Below are 22,565 nucleotides of genomic sequence, written 5' to 3'. Positions count from 1 at the left end.
TGATCGAAACTCTCAATACCATGAGACTTGTATTATGACGGTCCCACTCAATCGCTTGGATATGCACTAATGGATAGAATAGCAGATTCTGCGATTTGTGTCGCTCGGTCAACCATCCGTTGACCGAGTCCGGCTTGCAGCCGGAGTGGCTGTGATGAACGCGGCGTCGGTCGTCTCCCGTGTAAGACTCACATGCACATCCCTCAAATAAAAGGGGAATGTTCACACTGAGTGTGATGATGCAGGTGAATGCCCCACAAGCTGCGCCACGGCTTGCACTCTGACAAGGCCAAGAAGGGTATGTGGTGTTATTTCATTCAATCGATATTGCCATGCTGTATTGCCGTTTCGCGCTGTGCAGAAAGATGGCTAACGCTTGTGAATAGCCAAGGCCGAGAAGAAGAGTACACAGGGTATCCCAAACGAATCTCCTATATAAGGGGATATAAGGTTGATCCTGTGTGCTTGGTGGCCAAAAAGGCCAGCCGCCCCAGCCTCTAGCAGAGAAGGTGAGTTACTCCTTATACAGACCAGAATGTCAACCTGGTTGTATCTTCAAGAGAATAGGCGCTGATGAGCAAATATTAGGCTGTGCCTCCACGGTATTAACAAAACAATGATGATGACCCTCGGGTCTTTATTTTCTGTTGCTTTTCTGTTAGCTTTCTGTTTGCTTTCTGTTTGCTTTCTGTTCTGTGTTGTTTTATTTTTGATTGTCCTTTTGAATTCTTTCATCCTTGTGGGCTGCAGCCCTTATACCATTATCAAGCTCTTCAGGGCCATTTGAAGCCATTCGGGACACTTCTTTGTAGAGGCAGGCCTGTAGATGACACAGCCCGCTACTCCTCCAGGCTTTTGTGCTCATTAGCCGTAGCTCCATTTCTGGGTGCCCGCTTGATTCGTGGTTGGCATAATATAATTCATGCAGATCTGGGGGCCAACTTATGGATGGGGTTCGCCCGTTCTCAAGCGACCTGCATTCTTCGGATATCGATTTCGCTCCTGTAGACTTCTCTCGTTGTCAGCTGCGTCTCTCTTCTATCCATTAGGATAGAAGATCTAACCAAAATGCAGAGATTACTTCTTCTTTCTATTCCAGTCCAGTACCCTAGTACTACTATCCCATATCAAGGTCAGGGGAGAAGGAGAGGGACTGGATACAATGCTAAAGCCTGACTCTGCAGCGTTGTTGGGCCATCTACGCTGTGCGCTTGCTCAATCAAATGGCAGACGGCAAGATTTTCAGAGCTTCCGAAGGCACTATCTAGTCCTGGCTTACTTTCGCGCATTCTGGCATGTTTGGCAGGCTTGATATCAACCATTTCTTTAGTCATTAGTGGCTGATTTCGTCTGTTGCACTTGCTATAGGTGTAGCCTCTGCATCAGAGTAGACGAAATAAAATAGGGAAGTGATATTAACTACACCAAGTAGAAGGGAAAATAGCAGAGAAGAAATCGAGAAAGGAAATGAAAACTGTTTAGCCCTACAGCCCTGGAAAAACGTGGCTTGATTCCTATGTAGTAATCAAATGAAATACTTATTGTGCCTAAGTAAAGACTACCACACTCAGTCAAAGGTGTTCGCCCTAGTCCCCTCAGCATGGTAAGATAAGGTACAGTACCTGAACAATAATATCCATATATCCGTAAACAGGCTTCAACCAAAGAAAGATATGTCAAGTACATACATGTATCCCATATATATATGTACCCCTACCTACCCGTACTTTCACTGCAAAATAAAAAACTCAAATGAACTCTGAAACCACGGAAAGTCCTCGAGATCCAAACCTTTGTCAGGTTGTAATATTGTTTGAGTCTATGGAAGTGGATGTGACTCCGCCGCCTTTTTCTGTATCGGCCGCACTATTTCTTTACTGTATTTCTCCATTTCTCCTCAACATCTTTCTCTTCCGCAACACCTCTACTTCCCCTTCAGATTAACCTTTTTTTCGAAATGACTTCCAGACAATCTTAGCCACACGCTTCTCTCAGATCCCTCTTTCAACAAGTCAGAGATCTTGAGCCTGACTTCCCTTCTCCTGACAAGATTCAGAGACTTGGAATACGAGTATCTGAAGTACCCCTGGTTGGTAATGACAGGACTAGAGAATTCGAACCGTGCTAATTTATACCACACCCGGATAAATTGTTCGAAATATATCCACTCCACCCAGATCTCGACCCGGAGGAATACCCAGATACTATATATCACGTACGCAGCGTACAGGATTCTATAGACGAATGGCCGACTGAATACCCGCCTGGAACCCCTCCAATACTTGAGAATCTCAGATTGACGGAACGTTTAGCCTACGATTTAGACCATAATGCCCTTGACCAAGCTATAGGCGTAGAGTATGTGATTAGCTCTCACTTAAGCATTACTAGGCAAGGAATTTCTGCGGAAGGGTTTTCCGATGAGTTCAGCCTTGAAGAGCTTAGAGATCAGGAAGATTGGGAGTAAGTAGACAGCAAAGTTAGAACTAAATATAATACATGATCATAAACTAACCTATCTATAGCCCGGACTGGACTGAACAGGACCCTATTACCACGGAGGGCTTCGACCATCCGAAAACATAGCGAGTGGTTGATCATGATCAATACACTGGGCTCCCACACTTAGTTCTGTCATGTCTTGCTCATATTAACCCCACCGAGACAAACGAGGGCCTCAAAACACCTGAGTTATCTTTTATGGGTGGTCAGAAAGGCAGAATTATTCAGGCTTCGTATAATGGAGAGGGACTGGCCTTACAATACTCATGATTATGGAGTTTTGAAAATCCGAGCACCGCACCGTTGGAATTGTTCGTTCGATATAGATTGAGCGAGCCCATTGATGGTGTTCGCACCTCGTGTATCGAATGGCTTTCTTTGTCTCATAAGCCGAACAGCTTTTCTCGCTACTCCAGGATCAAAACGAGGAACTTCTTCATATATTTACGATTTGGCCATAAGGCTCTCACAGAAAGAAACTACCATTCGTCAAATGAAGAGAGCATAAGTTAGCTGGGTACAAGGCAAAGTGATATGAAGAAATTAGAAGAGAAGAGAAGAGAAGAGAAGAAGGAACTCGAGGTTTCCCCAACTGTATTTTTGTCGAGTAGATAACGTAACTATTGGTTTCTCAAGTCTGACAAACTAGATACTTTAGATCAACAGAAAAAGAACGACTATTCTGAGTAAAGCATACCTATCTTCCCGAGGTCAGTAGGTTGGAACCCCTCGCCTTCTTGCGGTTGTCCTGGCAACGGATTGAATCCGAGTCGACTGTTGCTCGCGCACATCCATCACTTTCCAAAACACGCCTCAAGCTTGTGAGGCCGGCCAGTTCTATTTTTGGGTCAGCTTCTGCTCGTTTCATTAGTAGATTATTAGTAGATTCGCATCGGGAGGGTTAAGATAGGGAAGGTCAAGCTCGGCTTTTGTAGGAATAAGGCGGGTCCTAGTGGGTAATCACATGACATTGCCTCCTCCATCTAGCTTTCTTCAACATTGTATATCCCCAAATCTCAACTTCAACTACTACATCATTCTACATCATTATGCCTCGTCGTACAGCAAATACCAGGTCGCAGTCGACACTGTCCTTTGGAGCTAAGGGCCGAGTGACTAAACCAGTCACCGCGCCATCCCACAAAGCCAAGGCTCTCGAGTCAACTCCATCACTTTCCGACAAAGCTGCCTCCACTACCCCAGAGCCCCAACAACTGTCCATCACTCCAACCGAACCCTCCAAGCCCCATGTTGCAGAGCTAGCGGTGCGACAGCAGGCTGCAGTCGAACACGAAGCGCCCCAATCTGAAGAGGACAGGCGAGCACTGAAGCTGAACAAACAGGACATCTGGCGATACTGGCAGGCTCAAGAGAAGACTCGCATGGCACCTAGGGGTAAGTCGAGCCTGCTATAGGATATTAGTATGGATCAAGAGGCTGATCGTCGTACTCCATAGCCCACCAAGAAGGCATGGAGGTAGAGGAAAAGATTCTCCGGCATTTTGATCTTTCCAGCCAATATGGGGTACGTTGTCTGGGCCTTTGAGAGTACTCCTTTATATAGAGTCATCTAACATAATATCTTTCTCTTTAGCCCTGCATTGGAATCGCTCGAGTCAAGCGCTGGAGACGTGCCAATCAGCTGAAGCTTAACCCACCTATCGAAGTCCTCGCAGTTCTGCTCAAGGGAAAGAATACAAAGGAGCGGGCACATATTGATGAATTATTATCCTGAGCACATGAAGTGATTTGAATTAGCGTTGACAGACTAGCATGGATTGGGCGTTGGGGAATATTAATGAAATACGAATGACCTATGGGTATTCCCAGGTTGAAAGTCAAAGGCGTAATTTTTCCAGTTTTGCAAAGGCCGAGTATGCTCGAAAGCTGCTCAAAGGCATGTGCGATGTTCAAGCTCAGATGGAAGAATGACTCTCACGTTCAAGCAATTCAAGCAAATGCGCATCTAGACTTCCAGGTTAGCCGACCGAGGACGCTTTACACTGTCTCAGGCAAATTGAATGTAGACAATGGCAATTTCCGCTTATACGCACATCTATACGATAAGATGCCTGATCCTCGTGAAGACGCCGTCGATCCTCATTTAAGCTGTGGTCTGGAAATGGCTATATTTATCTCAGACGAGATTGAAAGACCAGGATGTTAATAAAATTTCATTTCGGGTCCGTGTTATCCCCGGATTCAACAATGGGTCTGTCCGGGGACCCCGCGATATTGGCGAAATTTGCTTTTTTCTCATCTTCACTTGATATGCTCTCTGCTACTCCGTATATATGTGTGAGAAGCGTCAGGCTCTTTGTTATACATATGTACGCCTTATGTATTGAATATGTACATAGTATTATTATTACGTTCAGATATCCGCTGCAAGGGTTTGCATTGCCTCAACGCTCAATCTATCATTGGAATGAAAGTCTAAGCCTAATTTGGATGTTTCATCCGGACGATGCGCCTTTTCTTTTTTTCTTTTTCTTATGACCGTCAAGGGGCTGGACAAGAGATCCGACCGGGGACAGGGTCGCGTTCGTCAAAATCCTCGGTGGCGACCTTAGGGACTCCCATGTGATCGGTGCTTTTGTATCTTTTTGCTTGATTTTGGTCATTGACCCCAACTTTACACTACGAATGAATACTAGTGTGCTTGGCACTGTCGCTCGCCAAAGACAAAGCATCTCTAGCCTGTGGTTTGACTGGGCCCACCCCCGCTAAATGTCTCACTTGGACTATGAAGGACACTTTTCGAGCCCGTTCGCGTTCTACGTCGGTCCCAATGTCCTTTTCTTGATGAAAACAACACAAAATCTTTGACCTAGAAGTAACATCTTGGCTCTGTCAAATTGCCACTGGAGGCGATCGCCCCTATGCAGGTACAATATTACATGATCGAGTCGCATCTCTTGGATGATCCTAATATTTCGGTAACCTTGCTAGTCTGTGGTCATCCCGGAAGATATCAAATGACCACTAAGCTCAATGAAACTCTGGAAGTGCCTGGAGTGTCTTTGAGGCCTTTATTCGACCTAAGAAGCTACAACGCTGTACATCCATAAGCCCTATATCGACAGGGTTGTTGATCATAGTCTCCTGAGTTTGGGCCCTTTTTCAGAACCTATCATCATTTGAGGAAGCCAGTGATGATGCCGTGTGTCACCCCAAGCAAATTTCAATTGTCATATTATTATATTGTTATATTAATCGTGCAGATATTGCATCGGACCAAGTCCTAATGTGGTATAGTCCAATGCTACGCTCTCTCGGGCCCTGCCGGGGTCCAACTATCTTCCCCGGATTTTCCTTAATGCCCAACATTATGGGTGTTTTGCCACTTTTTGGCCTTTGTCAATCACTTATTCATGCATTGTGCAGGCTCGCGTATGCTAAATATGCTGGAGTCCTGTTGTAGCCAAATTCATTCAAGGTTCTTTCCAGTGGGAACACTGCGCAACCTGCATGTGTATATACATGTAGGGAGAACGGAGTACTGCAGCCTGCGATCCGTGCCATACCGCTGTACATCCAGGCCGCTAAGAGTTTAGCCTGACACAGCGGAAATTAAAGCCAGTCTATTCGACCGTATGACTAGCTGGGAATGGGAAGTGTAGTACTAACATTGCCACTGGTTCAGGCTTTCCGGTGGCTTCCTGGTTCGTCCTGATCTAGTCTCAACTTGGCAATGCGGGCATACGTACTCCGTACGCTATGGAAGACATTGACACCAACCCCAGCCATTCCCACCCCAGCCTTCAATCGGCTGCGGGAACCCAGAATCCGGCGTAAGCCTTCAGCCTTGGCCATGCAATGAGCATCCGGGGTTTCCAATCCGTGGTAATTACAGATCTGATTCAACCGCGGCCTTGGCCCTGCTTTTCGGTGGATTGCCACCTATTAAGCATGCGGAGACATGTGATGGTCCCACGCGCCAATCTTTTGGTGCAACCCTCCCAGGGGTTTCTCCATGGGGGGAAGATAGGATTAGATGTGACCGGCAAAGCTTATAAAAAGGCCATCACCCATCCAAGTCCAGACCTTGCTCTTCCTTTCAACTCATCCGCACTCGCTATACATACTTGACTGTCTTTTCCGGCACGCCGTTGATAATATCTTTTTATTTTTAGTCCAGCTATATCATCAAGATGAAGTTCTCCACCACTCTGATCGCTCTCGTTGCCGCCGGCCTCGCCAGCGCCCAGCTGCCCGATGTGCCCGCCTGCTCGGTACGCAAAGAAACCGATATATACATTAGAAGAACATGTTTACTAACACTTAGCCTTAGCTGAGCTGCTTCCTCTCTGCCCTCCAAGCCGATGGCTGCTCCGACCTGCTCGACTTCGCCTGCCACTGCCAGAAGCCCGAGCTTGTGACCAGCATCACCCCTTGTGTTGAGAAGGCCTGCGAGCACAACGACCAAGTCTGTATGTCAAACACCCACCTATTCCACTTTGATCCGAACCCCCCACTAACACCCACATCCAGCTGTCTCCAACGCTGTCGTTGGCCAGTGCTCTTCCGCCGGCCACCCCATCTCGATCCCTCCCATCGAGACCACCGCTGCCTCCGCCCCCAGCACCACCAAGGCCAGCTCGAGCTCCGCTCCCGCTGAGACCTCCGCTGAGCCCACCGAGACTCCCAGCTCGAGCTCCAGCGCTGTCGAGTCCTCCTCCAGCGCCGCCGAGTCCTCCAGCGCCGTTGAGACCTCCTCCTCCGCTGTTGAGACCGCCCCCGCTCCCGGTACCACCTCCACTAAGCCCACCGCTGCTGGCTCTTCCTCCGGTGCTGTCACCTCCACCCCGCTGGTGACCAAGACCGGCTCGGCCACTGCCTCTTCAACCTCCCCCGCCTTCAACGGCGCTGGCAGTGTCAAGGGCAACCTCGCTGGTGTTGCTGCCATCGCCGCCGCTGCCGCTTACGTCCTGTAAATATATCTATACCTAATCTGAGGTTATTATCGGTGTTTGTGTGACTGGCTCTTCTTGGCGGGTGGGATTCACTTCCTTTTTTCGCTGGCTGGGTTGGTTATAAGAGACGCCTGAATGGGCCACCTCCCTGTATAGTTCGACATGCTTAATACAATGCAATTCTTTTTTTCACCTCTGGGTGAAACTGATTTTTATGATTTGATCTTTTCTTCTGTCTGCTTGCGCATTATAGTTGCCCAAACCCGTAAGCTTGATATATTTTTCAATAAAAGCACGTAAGTATAGATAATATAAAAATCCAAATCTGGAAACTTAGACAATATAAATTTTGGTGAGATTACCATCAATTTGGACATATATCTTCGAGAAATGCGAATTGTAGCGCCAATTGATAGACTTATTTCTTAGTAAAAGGCCTTGTGGGTACGAATATTAAAATAGTAGCATTTGTTCTAACTCTAAATGCCAGAGATCGGACACAGAAGAGCAGGCGTTGGGAGGCTCGCTTATGACAAGGATACAGTGCCAAGCGTGTTTGTTTCAAAAAGTGGCGCATATATAGTAAGTAACATTCGAATTGCTTTTTTCTTGTTTCACTTTCTTGAAGACTTTATTTCCACCTTATATATCTGTTAGGAGAGGTCTACAGCGACGTCTAGGTGCATGGTGCAATGTGAGATGATGTTGTTGAGACTTGTAGAAGCTGAATGCTAAGACTATGAATCTAACAATAACAGTAATATAAATGCAGAGAGAAACCGGATAGTGTAGCCCCACGATGAACAGCAATTTCCGAGCCCATGTTGTAATTCACTACTCCATACAATATATATCTGTCACCAAGCTCTTATGGCATGAGATCCTTTAAGAAAAGCAAATGAAAACATACTCCAAGCAATGATGATAATTGGCAGCGTGGTGGCTATTTTATACAATTTGAAATGGGACCTTAAAGAGTAATTTGTTATATGCATATAATTAGAAGGAATTGGAAATCATCACAGGAGGGCAGCCACTGCAGCCGCAACCATAGGAGCAGCGGTAATCAAAGCACCCGCGTGTCCAGCAGCACCGCCAGTTGACGCGGTAGTTTCTGCAGATGTAGCCGCTGCCGTTGCCTCGGTAGACTTGAGCAAATCCAGTCCTGCGGTTACCGTCAACTCGTAGTAGTTATCGGAGATTGGTGCCGTGGTGTAGGTTGCCTTGCTGGAAGTGGAAGACTCATATTTTTCTCCTTCCGTAGATCCTTTCATGCCCACACTCATCGTGCAGCTGGCGAACTCAGTTGAAGCTTTCAGAGAGCACTCATGGGACCGTGTGACGGTGATATCATAGCTGGTTTCCTTTTCCGAGTAGGATGCGATATATTTCTCATTGAGGCTCACTGTCTCTGGGCCTTGGATAATCGTCCACGGATCGGGGAAATTGCAATCTGTCTTGGGAGCGTCCTTTAGACAGTCAACTTCGTATGTAGCGACCCCGCTTTTGATGGCGACGAGGCTGGCGGCGGTGCTGGTAAACCCGCCGTACATGGGCACAGTCACATCCCAAGGAGGAGCGTAAAAGCCAACGATGGTGCTGCTGGCGTCGTCGGCTTGGGCGCTGAGTGTAGCAAGGGCTGCAGCGAGGAAAAAGCTGGTACGCATGTTGGTGGTTCTTTGTTTTTAGTACACGATGGATCGGGAAATTTAGAAGGTGCAGAGAGAGGTTATAAAATGCAATTATCGAGCAAAGCCCTTTAGATAAATAGTGCCAAGCTACTCATAACATAGGGGGTACGGAGTACATACTCCAGCCTCGGCCCCATTTGCCCGCCCCCAAACGGCTCATTCCCGAAAGTGTAGTACACGGAGTTTTCAAATGTTCTCTTATTGGCCTGGCTCCCTTTTCATTGATCATTCATTAGATACTGGAACGCTATAGCGAAGCGGGGATGGCGGTAATACCTGGCTATATTACTGTACTTTGTACTTCGTATAGGTTTTTAGCGATGAATGTAGCTGCAGGAAATTTCTAGAGGCTCTTAATTTCGGGAGGATAGGGCCCATAATTAGGATCCAAAACATACCCAATCTCATGATACTCTCATGAAGCTAGAGTGGACCAAACGAGGAAAGCCCCCGGACCTTCCGACGATTCTGCTTTTAAAGCTCTTTGACTCATCTAGGTTGCTGCCTACGGAGTACACTACGGGAAACTAATATTGGATGAACTCCCGGTGTGAAGCATAAAAGTTTGCTTAGAATATGGATTATTCTCGAAGTGGCGGCACTTAGTTTATAAGGCGGGTATATACCAAGAGGGAGTTTATTCGAGGTAATCTTATTCACATGGAAATAACTTTCCCTTATAATTTTCTCTTACAAAGTATGCTACTGACTAGTACTCAGTACCATATTCAACTCTTACTTTCCTGCTTGCTGCTATCACCAGTAAGCTGCGGAGATACTCAATTTCTTCATTTAAAGACATGGATTAATCTTGGCCATAGTTGCTCCTGGACCTCGATTAGCGTTCTTGGGTGTATCTTGCCCCCCTGGGAAGTCCACGGGTATTTTTGAGCCAACATTAAGCATTAATTTTCATCATCCAAATCAAAGAATGGCAAGGACAATAATCGGCAGAATGAGCAACTCAATCGCTATCTGGACAAAACACTTTTTCAGATGAAGTTCAATCAGCCACATAAACTGAGGAATGCCGAAAGCCTTCAATGCACTGCTAAATGCAGCAAGTCCTGGAGCGATTTTGCGTCCGCCTCGCAGCTCTGCAATTGTTGATCCGCGTTGCTTTGTGGGAGAAGGAATAAGTGTTTCTAATTTTCCCGGTAAAAGGCTTACTTCGGTCAATATGAGCGTGATAGACGCTGGCAGTAGTCCCAATAAACGGAATGCAAGCATGATGATCACTGCAAGAATTTCAGCACCGGCACGCCTACTCGTGGATATTGGCATTTCCCCCCGCGAGGTATCATTGAACCTTGTATTAGGCTCTGAGCCTCATTCATCAAGGCCTGGCATATCCCGTATGTAAAGCTGGGGACTGCTAAGTGCGTCCATTTTCTTTGGCCTATGTCTTTTGTCAAAGAAACGGGTTGAAGTGAATGTGCTGAGATAGTAGCACAAGTCCAGATCAAATGAAGTTGGCATAGTAGAACAGAGGAACAGGCGTATGCAAATGGTTTCAGCAATTGGTGTCTGAAAATTATAGTTTCCAAGCAAATTCTGATCGCATAATGAGTAACCTGATAGAAAACAGCTATCACGGGCGTAAGAGAGAATGCGTAGAGGCTCCGTGTACCAAAGATGAGACGTATAGCCCCGTAGATGGATCGGAAGGTCAGAGGCCGCTTTTTGTTCCCTCGTTCTTGATCCGAGAAAGAACCATCCGTTCGAGCAATCTCAATGATTAAAAGGGTTGCTACCACATGGCCAAGGAGATAACGAACCTAAGAATCGGTCATGATCAGTCAATTCAGAGAGACAAGAGGGAAAGAAACGGGAAAGAAACTTACCAAGCCGGAAATCAAAAGCTTGCCAAAAATGAGAATAAAGGAAGATAATGTGAACTCTTTGTGTATGGTCGTGGGAAGGAAAATACCATCAACTTGGCTTAGCAGATTTCCATCTCCTCCCGGGCTGATCAGAATGTTCAAGGCCTGTGAGGGTAAACTTCCAAATACCCGACTCAAAATGAGAAGCATTGCAAATTGTAAAGAGTACTTTTGGAGTGAGATTCACCCAAGAAATACCCTCGCAGTGAAGAAAGGGCTCTGACGCGGAGAAACTTAGAAAGAAAAAATTGGGGAGAAGATAGAATTTGAGGAAAAGAGGGGAGAAGGCGAAGGACACCTAAGGCGTTAGGCCACCTTATGGTGTTCACAGATAATAATGACATTATTTCTCTTGAATCATTCAACCAACGTATAACGTTTGTTCTTGCCGTATTAAGAACATTGACATCTCGCTTCATGGTACACACATTACTTCATAGTACATATACACAGAGCAAAGTATCCTTAGAAGCTTAGCCGTGCCAAGCAACCAACACCACCATAATCGTCTTCTTAACCCCACTATTCCTGTTAACGCGGGTGAGGCTGGAAAGACAATTATGATGTTGGGCTCTTGGCACGGCTAACCTTCCCAGTCAATTTGTTTTCCAGGCTCTGCATATATGTACTCCATAGTATGGTTCGAAATCTACCTGAGTCTCAACTACAAATGTATGTAGACAAATTTCGGACCTCGGGACGTTTATGCACCTATCTAGGTACTAATCGGGAAGTGGGGGCCATAAGTAAGGATCGGGCCGTTGTAGATTAACCACATAGGTACCAAGGTCCCAAGTTTCCAAGGAACCATCGGAATCAAATTTTATATTCTATGCCCCGGACATGTCAGGAAGTGAAAAGGCGAAGGTACGTGGTTGAATGCGACAAATGTACTCAATGGGAGCTGTTCCAGCCCCCATGTCCTCGCATACTCCAAAGAGGCTTTTCTCTTGCATATATCTTGCATATATGTAACCACTTAATTTTAGGTAGCAGAATCTATATTAATTTGTACATGCATTATGATTTTAACGAAATTGTATGCTCTTCAAAAGGGTATACTCTCTTGGTGGACAGATTGATGACATCTAGGGATAGGACGGGTAGCCCCGGGGAGTAGCCTTGGAGATAAGCACTACGTCGTACCTCTAGACATTGAACATTCCTTTCTCACTTCTCAGTATTTCTGCTTTTTTCTTTCACTTGTTTTAAAATTGCATCCTCCAACATCTACTTCGAAATGTCAGACACCAATTCCAAGTTCCGCGATCTACCCCGCGCCGCGGGGCCCTTGATCTGCCCATACAAGGTGACCACACAAGTCTGCATATTGTTCATACAAATTCCGATTCTCACATATAACTAGGGAACACCGGTCCTGCTATCGCACAAATTCAACAAAGGCTCCGCCTTCCCAGACCATGAGCGAGCAGAATTCAAGCTCCACAGTCTCCTCCCGCCAAACATCCAGACATTGGAGGAGCAGGTCCAGCGTGCTTATCAGCAGTATCAAACCAGGCCAGACGACCTAGCCAAGAATACCTTCCTGGCTAGCATGAAGGCGCAGAATGAAGTGCTGTACTTCAAGGTTCCGACATCTCCCGGCGAAAGCAATATCAGCATGTGCACTATCACTGATTAATGAATAGCTCGTGCAAACCCACCTGAAGGAGATGTTTAGCGTGATATACACGCCTACCGAAGGCGAGGCGATTGAGAATTACTCGCGGTTGTTCAGGAAGCCGGAGGGGTGTTTCCTGAATATCAATGACCAGGATCACATTGACGAATATCTCGCTGCGTTTGGGACCGAGGAGGATGTTGATTATATTGTCGTCAGCGATGGGGAGGAGGTAATTATATTTCTGCTTACGGGAGGATTAGTGCATGATCTTGCTTACCATTGACCTGTTTGCAGATATTGGGCATTGGGGACCAAGGTGTAGGCGCTATTCTCATATCGATTGCCAAACTGGTTCTTACCACGCTCTGCGCTGGAATCCATCCTTCACGACAGCTTCCGGTTGTACTGGATTGCGGGACAGATGTAGGCATACTTACTCTCTGGTTAAATCTACGTTTACTGAAACTGTGAATAGAACGAAGGGTTGCTCAATGACGTCCTGTATCTAGGCCTGCGACAGCGCCGGGTCCGAGGGGAGAAGTACGATGAGTTTGTGGATAGATTTATCAAAGCTGCCCGCAAACGATTCCCCAAAGCTTACATTCACTTGTATGATGTTTTTTTCTCTATTGTTTGAAGCACAGCTAACAATACTAGTGAGGATTTCGGCCTCAATAATGCACGGAGGATACTCGACAAGTATCAGCCACAGATACCCTGTTTCAATGACGACATCCAAGGCACGGGGTGTGTCACACTCGCTGCCATGTTGGCTGCCCTTCATGTCAGCCAAGTCAAACTAGAAGAAGTCCGAGTCGTGATCTTCGGCTCTGGGACGGCTGGTACTGGCATTGCCGATCAGATTTCAGATACCATCGCTACTGAGACGCAGAAGTCAACGGATGAAGCATCTAAGCAGATATGGTATGTAACAGTGACATAGGAAGATAGCACCCGACTAATACGGTTCATTCATCTAGGTGCATCGACAAGCCCGGTCTCCTTGTAAAGTCCCACGGTGATCAGTTGACAGAAGGCCAGAAACCTTTCGCACGAGATGATGCCGAGTGGTCAGATGGTGATCGAGATCTTCTGTCAGTCATCAAAAAGGTCCACCCCCATGTGCTTATTGGGACATCTACCAAGCCTGGAGCATTCACCGAAGAGATCATTCGTGAGATGGCCGATCACGTAGAGCAACCGATTATCTTCCCCCTCAGCAATCCAACACGACTCCACGAAGCGAAGCCGGTTGATCTCTACGAATGGACTGATGGGCGAGCCCTCATTGCGACAGGCAGTCCATTCCCGCCAGTTACCCACAACGGCACGACATACGACATCGGTATGTATTTAAATCTTGCATTAAGCATTGAATTCTCAGTATATTAACCACCGTATCTCAGCGGAATGCAACAACTCAACTTGCTTCCCTGGCATTGGTCTTGGAGCAGTCCTCTCACAGTGCCGTCTCATGTCTAAGAAGATGCTAGTCGCTGCCGTGGAGGCACTCAAGGCGCGGTCACCGGCCCTGAAAAACCCTTCTAAACCGTTGCTACCCGATGTGGAAGATGTGCGTGAAATCAGTGTGGATATTGCCGCGGCAGTGATTTTGTGTGCTGTGGAGGAGGGACTGGCACAGGCAGAGGGCATTCCTACCACCGACTCGGAGCTACGAGAGTGGATTCGAGTCCAGATGTGGGAGGCTGAGTACCGGCCTCTTGTTTATAAGGATTAATACCAAGCTTGTATTAGCATGAATTGTAGTTTGTGCCTTGGAGATACTCTGCCCCTTTTCCTTTTCATAGCAACTATTTTCCAATACAGTGATGACCCCCTGCTTAAACGACAAGAGAAGTCTGAGATTTAAACATCCTTCGTCTTGCCTAAACTAGGTATCTCCTACAAACCAGCTTTTATCTTACATAGAATATTAGATTAGCAAAGTCAGATTCGTCCACTGTATGGTCTTGATCCAAAGGTATTGAGACATCGTCATGCTCACATGCTCCCATGCCCATGCAGCTCGTGTCTTCCAAGCCTTGAATGTTCACTTCTTTCTCTTCTTCTCTCAATCCGGTGCCTGGATAGTGAGTGCACACAGGTTTCTTCTCCATTAAGATCATGTATCTAATAGAATTCTCTAGGCTTTACGTTCAGATAACTTGACATCCGACCTTATCTATAAAAACCGCGTATAACCTAGATTGTAATCCAACTATGCCGAAGCCAAGTAGAAATTCTCAGTATATCAAGCTCATTACACTTGCATAGTTTCATGCTGACAATTACCACACCGATGGTGAGAACACATGGGACATCTGGACACATCCAAGAAGGGATTGACTATATTATCACAGCTGCAGCATCTCCACCACACCGCTTGTCCTCCCTTTATTCCACTGTATGATGTTTTGGACAACGGAGCCGGTTCACGTAGTGGCTCATCACTGTGTTTGTTGTCGTAACCGAGGTCATCACCCCGAGAAGGTCCTTCCGCTGGCGGGATAATGCACATGATTTCTTGTGACTGCTCAAAGCATGTTTGCCCAAGTACCTGGCTATCGCTTTTGAAGAGATTCCCTTTGAATATCAACCTAATTCGATTTGTGTCTGTTATGCCGAATTTTTCGGCTGCCATCGCTCGGATTACACCGACGGTCACCTCCCCCTTCGTAACCGATATTTTAGGGACTGGCAACGGATATTGGGTCCCCTGGCAACGAAGTAAAATCTGCTCCGTCCCTATATCATCATTTGTACTGGTCACAGGGAGTTTTGATAATATGGATTCGCCATCGACTCTTTGGATTGCTCGCAGCACATAATCCAAGTTTTCAGTTTCCATCAGTCGATCATGGTCGGGCAGCGGACTAATAACCATAGAAATTTGGTAAAGCTGAGTGACTGTTTCCACGATGGTTTTGAAAATGTGAGAGACCTCGCTTTCGTTGAACTTAAGATCGGCAATATTTTGATCTCCATCGAGCTGATCTTCTAAGATCCTCAGGGCTTCTTCTTGTGTGATTTCCCCCCAATCTTCCTCCAGCGCCTTCTCAAGAGTTTGCAAGAGCTCTTCAAGTCTCAGCAAGATCCTGACTGTCTGGTCTTTGATCACTGGCACATCTTTCAGGCGGTAATCTAGCGATAAATCTCCCGTGTGATGCGCCCCGGTATTTGCTGCCCAAATTCGAATCCGGCCACGTTCGTCTATCCATTTTTCTATGGGAACCTCGCCTTTGTGCGCTGCGAGCCCTGGTAAAAGGAGTATTTCTTGGAATTTATCGAGGACACTCAAAGAGCAATCGATTATCCAGCGCATGATTTTTCGATCAGTTTTTACAAATTCACACTTGCGTAGTCAGGGTGCTGATGCTTGTCTTTGGTCTTCTGGGCGAAGTGATTGGCCCCTAAAACGATGGACAATATGAGGCTAAGGTCAGCATATAGCTGCGGGGTAGGTACCTACCTAGGTAATCTACCAGGAAATTAGTTTGCAATCACTTCATTAGCTTTCCCTAATAAACCTGGTCAGAAATGGCCACTGGTATTGAGGCAGCAGGACTTGCGCTAGCTGTGATTCCTCTTCTAGTCAATCAAATCGACGGATATGCCTGAGGCATAGAGAAGATACGGCTTTTGAGACACTGTCACAGAGAGCTTCTAACCTATCATATGGGTCTCAACACACATCATGCCATTCTTCAATGTACACTGGAAAAAGTGCTTGAAAATGTTGTAAACGACGAAGAGGCAGTCGCGGTTCTCATTCAAAATCCCCAAGGCGATGGGTGGGAAACCCCAAGCTTGAAAACAGCACTTCAACACAAGCTTGGACGAAACTTCAGGCTGTTCCATGAAAACATGAACTCCTTATCTGAGCTATTAGAGCGGCTCTCGAGAAAATTGGAGTTACCCGCGATGAAGACCGATGTGAGCAAACCTTGGAACCTTAGAATCCAGTTTCCACCAGCTAATCCTTTCAAAGCATAGCTCTACCGACTTCCGTTCCTTTCGGAAATTCTGGAAAATCCTTTCGAGGGCAGTATACGACGACTTACTGGGGAAAATTGAAGCGCCAAATACTACACTTCGAATGTTGGTCGAGCAAGAAAACCACCAAGAGGAGAGACGAGAACGCCGAACACCCTGGACCAGCCTTCTCAGGCGGTACCAAAACGAACGGCAGCATATAGAATCCTTGTTTCAAACAGTTAGTGATTCCTGTTGGCAATCTCACTGCCGGGAGCATCATTGCGTCCATCTCCCGCTCCAGCCCTACCCAACTGAGTATGCCAATAATCCCCTCCAGCTAGGGGCTGAGCCCAGTTTTCATTTTATCTTCTCCAACATTCACACCACTAGCCAGATGGGTGTATGGGATTGGAGAGAGGTCATTTTCAAGCCGCGAGAAACTGACAACTCTCAAAATTACATGCCTCCTTTGGCCGGGCAATCAAGACAACAGAAAATATCAGACCTTTGCTCATCACTCCAGAGTCTCAAACCGCTTCCTCAAGAACAAACCACAATCGGGTTTATCTCAGAAGGCTTCAACCCAACCTATCGATACACTATGCATGCAGTACAAAGCCTGCAGCGAAATCCCCGAAAACAAACTCTGTCCGAAGCGTTGACCTCCTGCAGTCGTCGTGATCGACTGTATATAGCCGCTAGCATTGCCTGTGCCGTCCTACAGTACCATGGAAACTGGCTCACGGGTCGATGGGACAGCTCCAATTTTCATCTCGCCGCGGAAACACTGAATAGTCTATATCTATCGTGGCCTCTTTCTACACTCGGTGCTACAAAAGCCGAATCTACACGGTCTAACTCGGCAAAACGAGAGGCTGTTTTACAATCTCTTGGAGTCAGCCTGGTGGAACTCTCGCTAGGACGGCCTCTAGACGTATTACTATCCTCAAAAGATGAAAGCCATGATAGGAAAAAGATGATTATTGACTCTGTATTGAATATTACAAAAGAGGTACGTCTAGAAAGTGGCTGGCACTATGCGAGTGTTGTGGATAGTTGTCTTTCCTGGTCTGGCGTGAGTAGTATCTGCCGCGAAAGCCATAGCTTCGAGGAGCGAATTTTTGATAAAATCGTCTCTCCTTTACTAAAAGATGTGATGGTCTTTGACGGAAGGACTTGATTTCAACAAGAATATTCGATATTAGCCACAAGTGAAAGTATCAAATGAATCATCTTGAAGCCCATAAATGATATCGTAGATGTATACTAGCAAATAGATAAATATCAGACCGAAAAATCGTCATGCGGAGCAACACAACCGTCTATCAGCTCTGGCTGCGATACCTCTTGCTTGCAAGCCAGAAATCATCATGCAAATGTAATATCCTACAAACTATTCAATAATATGGAACCTATGTGAGCCAAAGACGAAAAAAAAACCAAAGCTAGAAAAACCGGGCGATTAAAACAAATTGACTTATGGAACCCATAAACGCATGAATCCTACAACTTCCTGGCGACAAGTCACGCAGCTACCGAAGTTGTTCATGGCAAGGCTAACGCGACAGTCCTCGCAAATACATAGACAGCGACAGGGCCAGGTAATGATGGCGCGTGGGCTTGTTTGGCAGACTACACAGGGCGGGCCATTGGGTCCGAGGCCTGTTGCGCCGGATTCCCACGTATGGGCATCGGAACTGCCTGATGTTTCTGAGCGACGGGAAAGGATGAGCTTCTCGAGGAGTTCAGCTTCCTCTTCGGGTGTAGGTTTCCGCCCTTCGGATCCTGATTGCATGGCGTTGAGCTGCTGGAGGCGGGATGAGAAAATGATCCGGGATCTCTCTTTTTCAACTTGTTTCTGGTAGCGACTGCGCGTCATGATCTGTGGATTTTCGTGGTTTGTTTTGAGATGGGCGGCTAGAATCCTGGCTTCTTCTCTACTGTCGCGATCGCGTGGGTCAAGGAGACGGGCGAGTGTGGTCATGTCAATCAGGGGATCTTGGAGTGGTGGGCTTCCTCTATCTGCATACGGTTCGCGTTGGGTAGGAGTGCGACGACCATCTTCTGATGGGTCGTCTTCCCATTCCGACTCCGAGGCATTGGTAGACATGGACACGAAGCTCGTGGTGTCAAAGTCATCAGAAGGCGGGGAATAATCAGAGGTTTGATCGTGGTTACCCCATGCACCGCCGATTTTCCACCAGCTGTACAGTCTATCGTCTAAGCGGCTTTCATCCGAGCTCATCCAATCTGCACGATTCGCGCGCTCTCGCTTTCTCATCTCGATCTCAACATCAAAGTCATTGTCATCAGGGAGCTCAAGCTCTCCATTTTCTGAGAGAATCCAAAAGTCTAATGGCTGCGATGGGTTCATCTTGCTGTCATCAGATTTCTTTCCACGATGACCCACGATGCGTTTCAGCCACATCGGCCGAGCGCTTATTCCCAGTCGATCAAGCACGTTATTGAGTCCATATGCAAGCCAACGAAGAATTATGAGAGAAATTGCGCGGAAGAACGAGAGGACATGCCACAATCTAACAGATACCCGTACTGCGCCAACTCCCCCAAGCTCGGCTCGAGATTGCACGGCTCGAGCACCATTCTTAGGTTTCTCAATCTTCTTTTCACGGTTATAACCACTCTCCCAGGCAGATTGCTCTGGCATATCGAAACTTGAGAAACCCATAGCCTCGATAGGCCGACTGTTGGTCTCGTTCTGCCAGTTTCCATTCCCATAAGACGAAGACTTCCGCCTCGAAGCTTCAATCTCAGAAAGTCGATCTTCTTCTAACCAGGTCATCCGCCGTGCAATGACTGATTGGCCCTCGTTCAAGAACACAGCTTCACTTGCCGCGGTTAGTGCAACATAGCCAATTCGAAGCAATGTTGTATAAAAATCTTCGTGTCTGTTTATACGGATGCTCCTTATCTGGTTCGAGCCTTGCATATTCTCGTGGGCCATCAAGAAACGGTCATAGAGTGAGACAGGTCGATCTTCTGAGGGCAGTGAAACAGCGGTGATGGTAAGTGCCAAAGTGTATATCGAGAGGCAAATCACGATGCCGCCCAATAAAAAGATATGAGGGATGAATCCCACAATGCAAACAGTCGGGAACCTGAGCACACCGGTTTCAAGGCTGATAGGCGGACCGCCATCTAATCCCCACGACATCGCTACCATGAAGCAAGCACCCCAAAAGGCGGTGCTGAAAAGTCGATATTTGCTCTGCTTCCCGAAGACTTCCAGTATGTGGGAGGTTGCACTATTGCAGCACGAGATCAATACAATAAGTAGAAGTTCCGGTGTGACATTCATGCGTTCCAAGACTTGCGATCTTGTGAGAAGGTCAAAGACCGAAGTTGAGGTGTCATCGGAGCCACTCGAAAGCGCACTGAGGGGGCTTTGTTTAGGAAGACCGAATAGGCCGAGTCCGATGGACTTACTGATCATCGACTCAGCTTCTGCGAAGGCGATTGAGTGTTCGAAGATGGACATTCCCGTTTCAGTCATCACAGGCCTGCCTTGTAATGCGCATGAGAGTGTTTCAATAAAGTGACTCAAGCAAAGGAGCATGAATGTCGGCCAAAGTAGAGAAAACGATCCATATGGGACACCAGGGTTGGTTCCGCGCGCCATCTTCACAGCATTGCACGACCGTTCCTCAGACTCCCATCCCAAAAGTGTCGAGCTAATCGAGTAAAGAACACCTCCATCACTAGAATAGTCGAACGCGAGTTGCTTTCCGGGGTATCCGTAGCGCGTTGTTGAGAAAGACGGCGATGTCTGACATCGGATTCCACGGAGCAGGCCGAGGATTTGGGAGGCGAAGAGAATTATAGGTATCAGTCGGAGAGCTGCACGCCTTTCCCAGCCTAGTCGAAGGTGTCGTCGTGTGGATGCATAGATAGTAATTCGGTTGAGGATGAGGGCCTAGACCTATCAGCATGGTAAGTATACAATTCGAGAGTGGGGTCTCACCTCCACCAGACAGGCGAATGACCAAAGACTTGTCAGATACCCAAAGAATCCACCGAGCTTCTTCATGGCGCCCAAGAACTCAGCAATGTAGTAGCCACTCTCCGTGCCGGCTACATCGGCTAACTCATTTCCAGCCATATCCGCTGCATGTGTTGCAGCCGTACCGCTGGCTACAGCTGCGGAACCTGTCCCGCTCCAGATGCTTTGCCCTAGGGCTTTGACTCCAGTTATTCTCGCGAGGGTTTGGGGAACCGTTTGGAGGGCAAAGGTCTCGGCGTGTTGCAAGACGCGAAGGGGGGAGGTCAAGAGTTGATGCGGTAAAGATGACAAAGAAGAGGTTTCCGGTGATAAAGTTGTGTTCAAATGTTGTAACAAAGCTGCGCTAGATGTGGTTGGTATTGTGGAGGGTTCCACGACGCCTGACATGATGTGTCGGTGTTGTATGCACCTCTGCGGGTGGCCCTTATCGGTGGTCCGGGGGAGATGCAATCAACACGCAATGCCGCCAGTGCATTCGACTGTTAGCGCAGGTGAATGGGATATTCAATAGTCGGAAGAAGTTCTGACTAGACTGGAGAGCACAGTGAGCAATGCTCCTGTGAACTGCATCCCGCAAATTAGAATGTATGAAAGAGTGATCTCCACGATGAGGCGGGCACTTCCTTGGAATTTGGCCCCGGTGGAGCCCTGAGATTCCGGTGGCTGAGTCAGCAAATACCAGCCCCTGGGCCTGGAGCTTCAAGTTGATAGACTCTAGCCTGTCTTAACTATAGCTATGACAAAAATATTATGCATGGTTTTTTATTCAATTTGTCTCCTATGATCCAAACCCTTTGCCAGTGGTGGATTGACAAGCGCGTTGTCATTGGAGTTATCATCGGAAGTGTTGATCTGCCATCATCTTTAGACAAACTCGGCCATAGATGTATCAACCGGTTGTGAATGCTCAGATGGGGATAAAGGTCTTCTGCAGAAGTATAGAATACAGATAGAGGGAAAAAAGAAAATATTTGCATAGTATTACATACATTATATCCCATAGAATACATGTCATGCTATAATGCCATGACCAAGTCTGTGCAAGCTAGTCCGGAACTCCATGGTATTGTCGTAAGATTTGAAAGTCCTATATCGTTGCGCCGTGAATTATTTCAAAAATGAAGTGAGCTGGAACAAGGATAACCGAGAACCTGAGGCCTCAGTCAGGGAGATGATGAGAAACCAAAGGTCAAAGGCACCACATACAGATCACGTATCCAAGTAATCAGCCGCCATCAAGAGCTCCAGGCACAACTCAGGTGGAATATCCATGTCCGGCACATTGACCTGGTCCTTGTGCTTTTCATTGTAGCAGAAATATTCGCAGACCTTTTCGAGAACGGCGCCACTGCAGAGAAACAAGAATTCGTTAGCCATGTCCACCAAAATAACGAGGCTTATAAGTGCAAGACGTACCGTAGTTCATCCAAATTACAGCGCCCGGTGCTACCCTCTTTGTATTTGCCTGTAAGTGGTTAGTACAGCGTACACCAACGGGTCTCGCCTCCACGTACTTGAAGCGAGCCTGAGCCGGATGGTGCTTGAGACACAAGCCGCGCTGCGAGGGATAATGAATTCAAATCCGTCATTTGAGACTAAAGTCACAAACTCAGATTCCGTGGATTGCGCCATGACGAAGCACGCGTATTCGCGTAGTTGTAGGAAATTGACCGCTGTGGAGTGGAAGAGCCTTCTGAGGTTGGCGTGTTGGTCCGTGCTGAAGCTGCCCCAGTGACGCACCCGATCCTCCCGATATCGCGTTTTGCTTGGAGTTCAGACAAGGTAGAAACAATATGGAAAGGTTAAGAGTTCCTCTGGTTCGCTTACGAGTACCAATCTTATTTTCTCGAGACTCATCAAGGCCCATCAATTTACGCAATGTAGGCTACGCCGACAGCCAAGTATCAAGTCATCCTCTAAGATATACAAAGCGATCATACTCCTCTCAGTCAA

At 47.0% G+C, this 22,565-nt stretch overlaps 9 protein-coding genes across 9 annotated transcripts; 4 read left to right on the top strand and 5 right to left on the bottom strand.

The window, feature by feature from the left end:
* Positions 1 to 1,133: 1,133 nt before the first annotated feature.
* Positions 1,134 to 1,322, bottom strand: N7479_004967 (uncharacterized protein; the record flags this gene model as incomplete). The annotated part of the gene is made up of 1 exon (XM_057252664.1): positions 1,134 to 1,322. The coding sequence occupies one exon, from the start codon at positions 1,320 to 1,322 to the stop codon at positions 1,134 to 1,136; it is 189 nt and encodes a 62-aa protein (XP_057111989.1).
* A 2,229-nt stretch (positions 1,323 to 3,551) lies between these two features.
* On the top strand, positions 3,552 to 4,237 carry N7479_004966 (putative DNA polymerase delta subunit 4; the record flags this gene model as incomplete). Its single annotated transcript, XM_057252663.1, has 3 exons — positions 3,552 to 3,897; positions 3,960 to 4,027; positions 4,097 to 4,237. 3 exons carry the CDS (start codon positions 3,552 to 3,554, stop codon positions 4,235 to 4,237), a joined length of 555 nt encoding a protein of 184 aa, XP_057111988.1.
* Positions 4,238 to 6,656: 2,419 nt separating this feature from the next.
* Positions 6,657 to 7,439, top strand: N7479_004965 (CFEM domain-containing protein; the record flags this gene model as incomplete). The annotated part of the gene is made up of 3 exons (XM_057252662.1): positions 6,657 to 6,737; positions 6,797 to 6,935; positions 6,997 to 7,439. The coding sequence occupies 3 exons, from the start codon at positions 6,657 to 6,659 to the stop codon at positions 7,437 to 7,439; spliced, it is 663 nt and encodes a 220-aa protein (XP_057111987.1).
* A 998-nt stretch (positions 7,440 to 8,437) lies between these two features.
* Positions 8,438 to 9,085, bottom strand: N7479_004964 (uncharacterized protein; the record flags this gene model as incomplete). The annotated part of the gene is made up of 1 exon (XM_057252661.1): positions 8,438 to 9,085. The coding sequence occupies one exon, from the start codon at positions 9,083 to 9,085 to the stop codon at positions 8,438 to 8,440; it is 648 nt and encodes a 215-aa protein (XP_057111986.1).
* A 3,147-nt stretch (positions 9,086 to 12,232) lies between these two features.
* On the top strand, positions 12,233 to 14,354 carry N7479_004963 (NAD-dependent malic enzyme; the record flags this gene model as incomplete). Its single annotated transcript, XM_057252660.1, has 8 exons — positions 12,233 to 12,301; positions 12,359 to 12,580; positions 12,642 to 12,845; positions 12,911 to 13,039; positions 13,092 to 13,225; positions 13,274 to 13,540; positions 13,597 to 13,961; positions 14,023 to 14,354. 8 exons carry the CDS (start codon positions 12,233 to 12,235, stop codon positions 14,352 to 14,354), a joined length of 1,722 nt encoding a protein of 573 aa, XP_057111985.1.
* Positions 14,355 to 14,904: 550 nt separating this feature from the next.
* Positions 14,905 to 16,309, bottom strand: N7479_004962 (uncharacterized protein; the record flags this gene model as incomplete). Its single annotated transcript, XM_057252659.1, has 4 exons — positions 14,905 to 14,937; positions 14,997 to 15,871; positions 15,970 to 16,026; positions 16,285 to 16,309. The coding sequence occupies 4 exons, from the start codon at positions 16,307 to 16,309 to the stop codon at positions 14,905 to 14,907; spliced, it is 990 nt and encodes a 329-aa protein (XP_057111984.1).
* Positions 16,292 to 17,771, top strand: N7479_004961 (uncharacterized protein; the record flags this gene model as incomplete). The annotated part of the gene is made up of 2 exons (XM_057252658.1): positions 16,292 to 16,549; positions 16,605 to 17,771. 2 exons carry the CDS (start codon positions 16,292 to 16,294, stop codon positions 17,769 to 17,771), a joined length of 1,425 nt encoding a protein of 474 aa, XP_057111983.1.
* A 297-nt stretch (positions 17,772 to 18,068) lies between these two features.
* N7479_004960 (putative ubiquitin-protein ligase (Asi3)) lies at positions 18,069 to 20,999 on the bottom strand (the record flags this gene model as incomplete). The annotated part of the gene is made up of 2 exons (XM_057252657.1): positions 18,069 to 20,525; positions 20,574 to 20,999. The coding sequence occupies 2 exons, from the start codon at positions 20,997 to 20,999 to the stop codon at positions 18,069 to 18,071; spliced, it is 2,883 nt and encodes a 960-aa protein (XP_057111982.1).
* Positions 21,000 to 21,821: 822 nt separating this feature from the next.
* On the bottom strand, positions 21,822 to 22,244 carry N7479_004959 (elongin C; the record flags this gene model as incomplete). Its single annotated transcript, XM_057252656.1, has 3 exons — positions 21,822 to 21,960; positions 22,029 to 22,077; positions 22,127 to 22,244. The coding sequence occupies 3 exons, from the start codon at positions 22,242 to 22,244 to the stop codon at positions 21,822 to 21,824; spliced, it is 306 nt and encodes a 101-aa protein (XP_057111981.1).
* Positions 22,245 to 22,565: the final 321 nt, after the last annotated feature.

The sequence above is a fragment of the Penicillium vulpinum genome (assembly GCF_028829585.1).
Source record: "Penicillium vulpinum strain IBT 29486 chromosome Unknown utg000002l_segment0_segment0, whole genome shotgun sequence".
NCBI lineage: Eukaryota > Fungi > Ascomycota > Eurotiomycetes > Eurotiales > Aspergillaceae > Penicillium > Penicillium vulpinum.
This window is presented reverse-complemented; position numbering and strand designations above follow the sequence as displayed.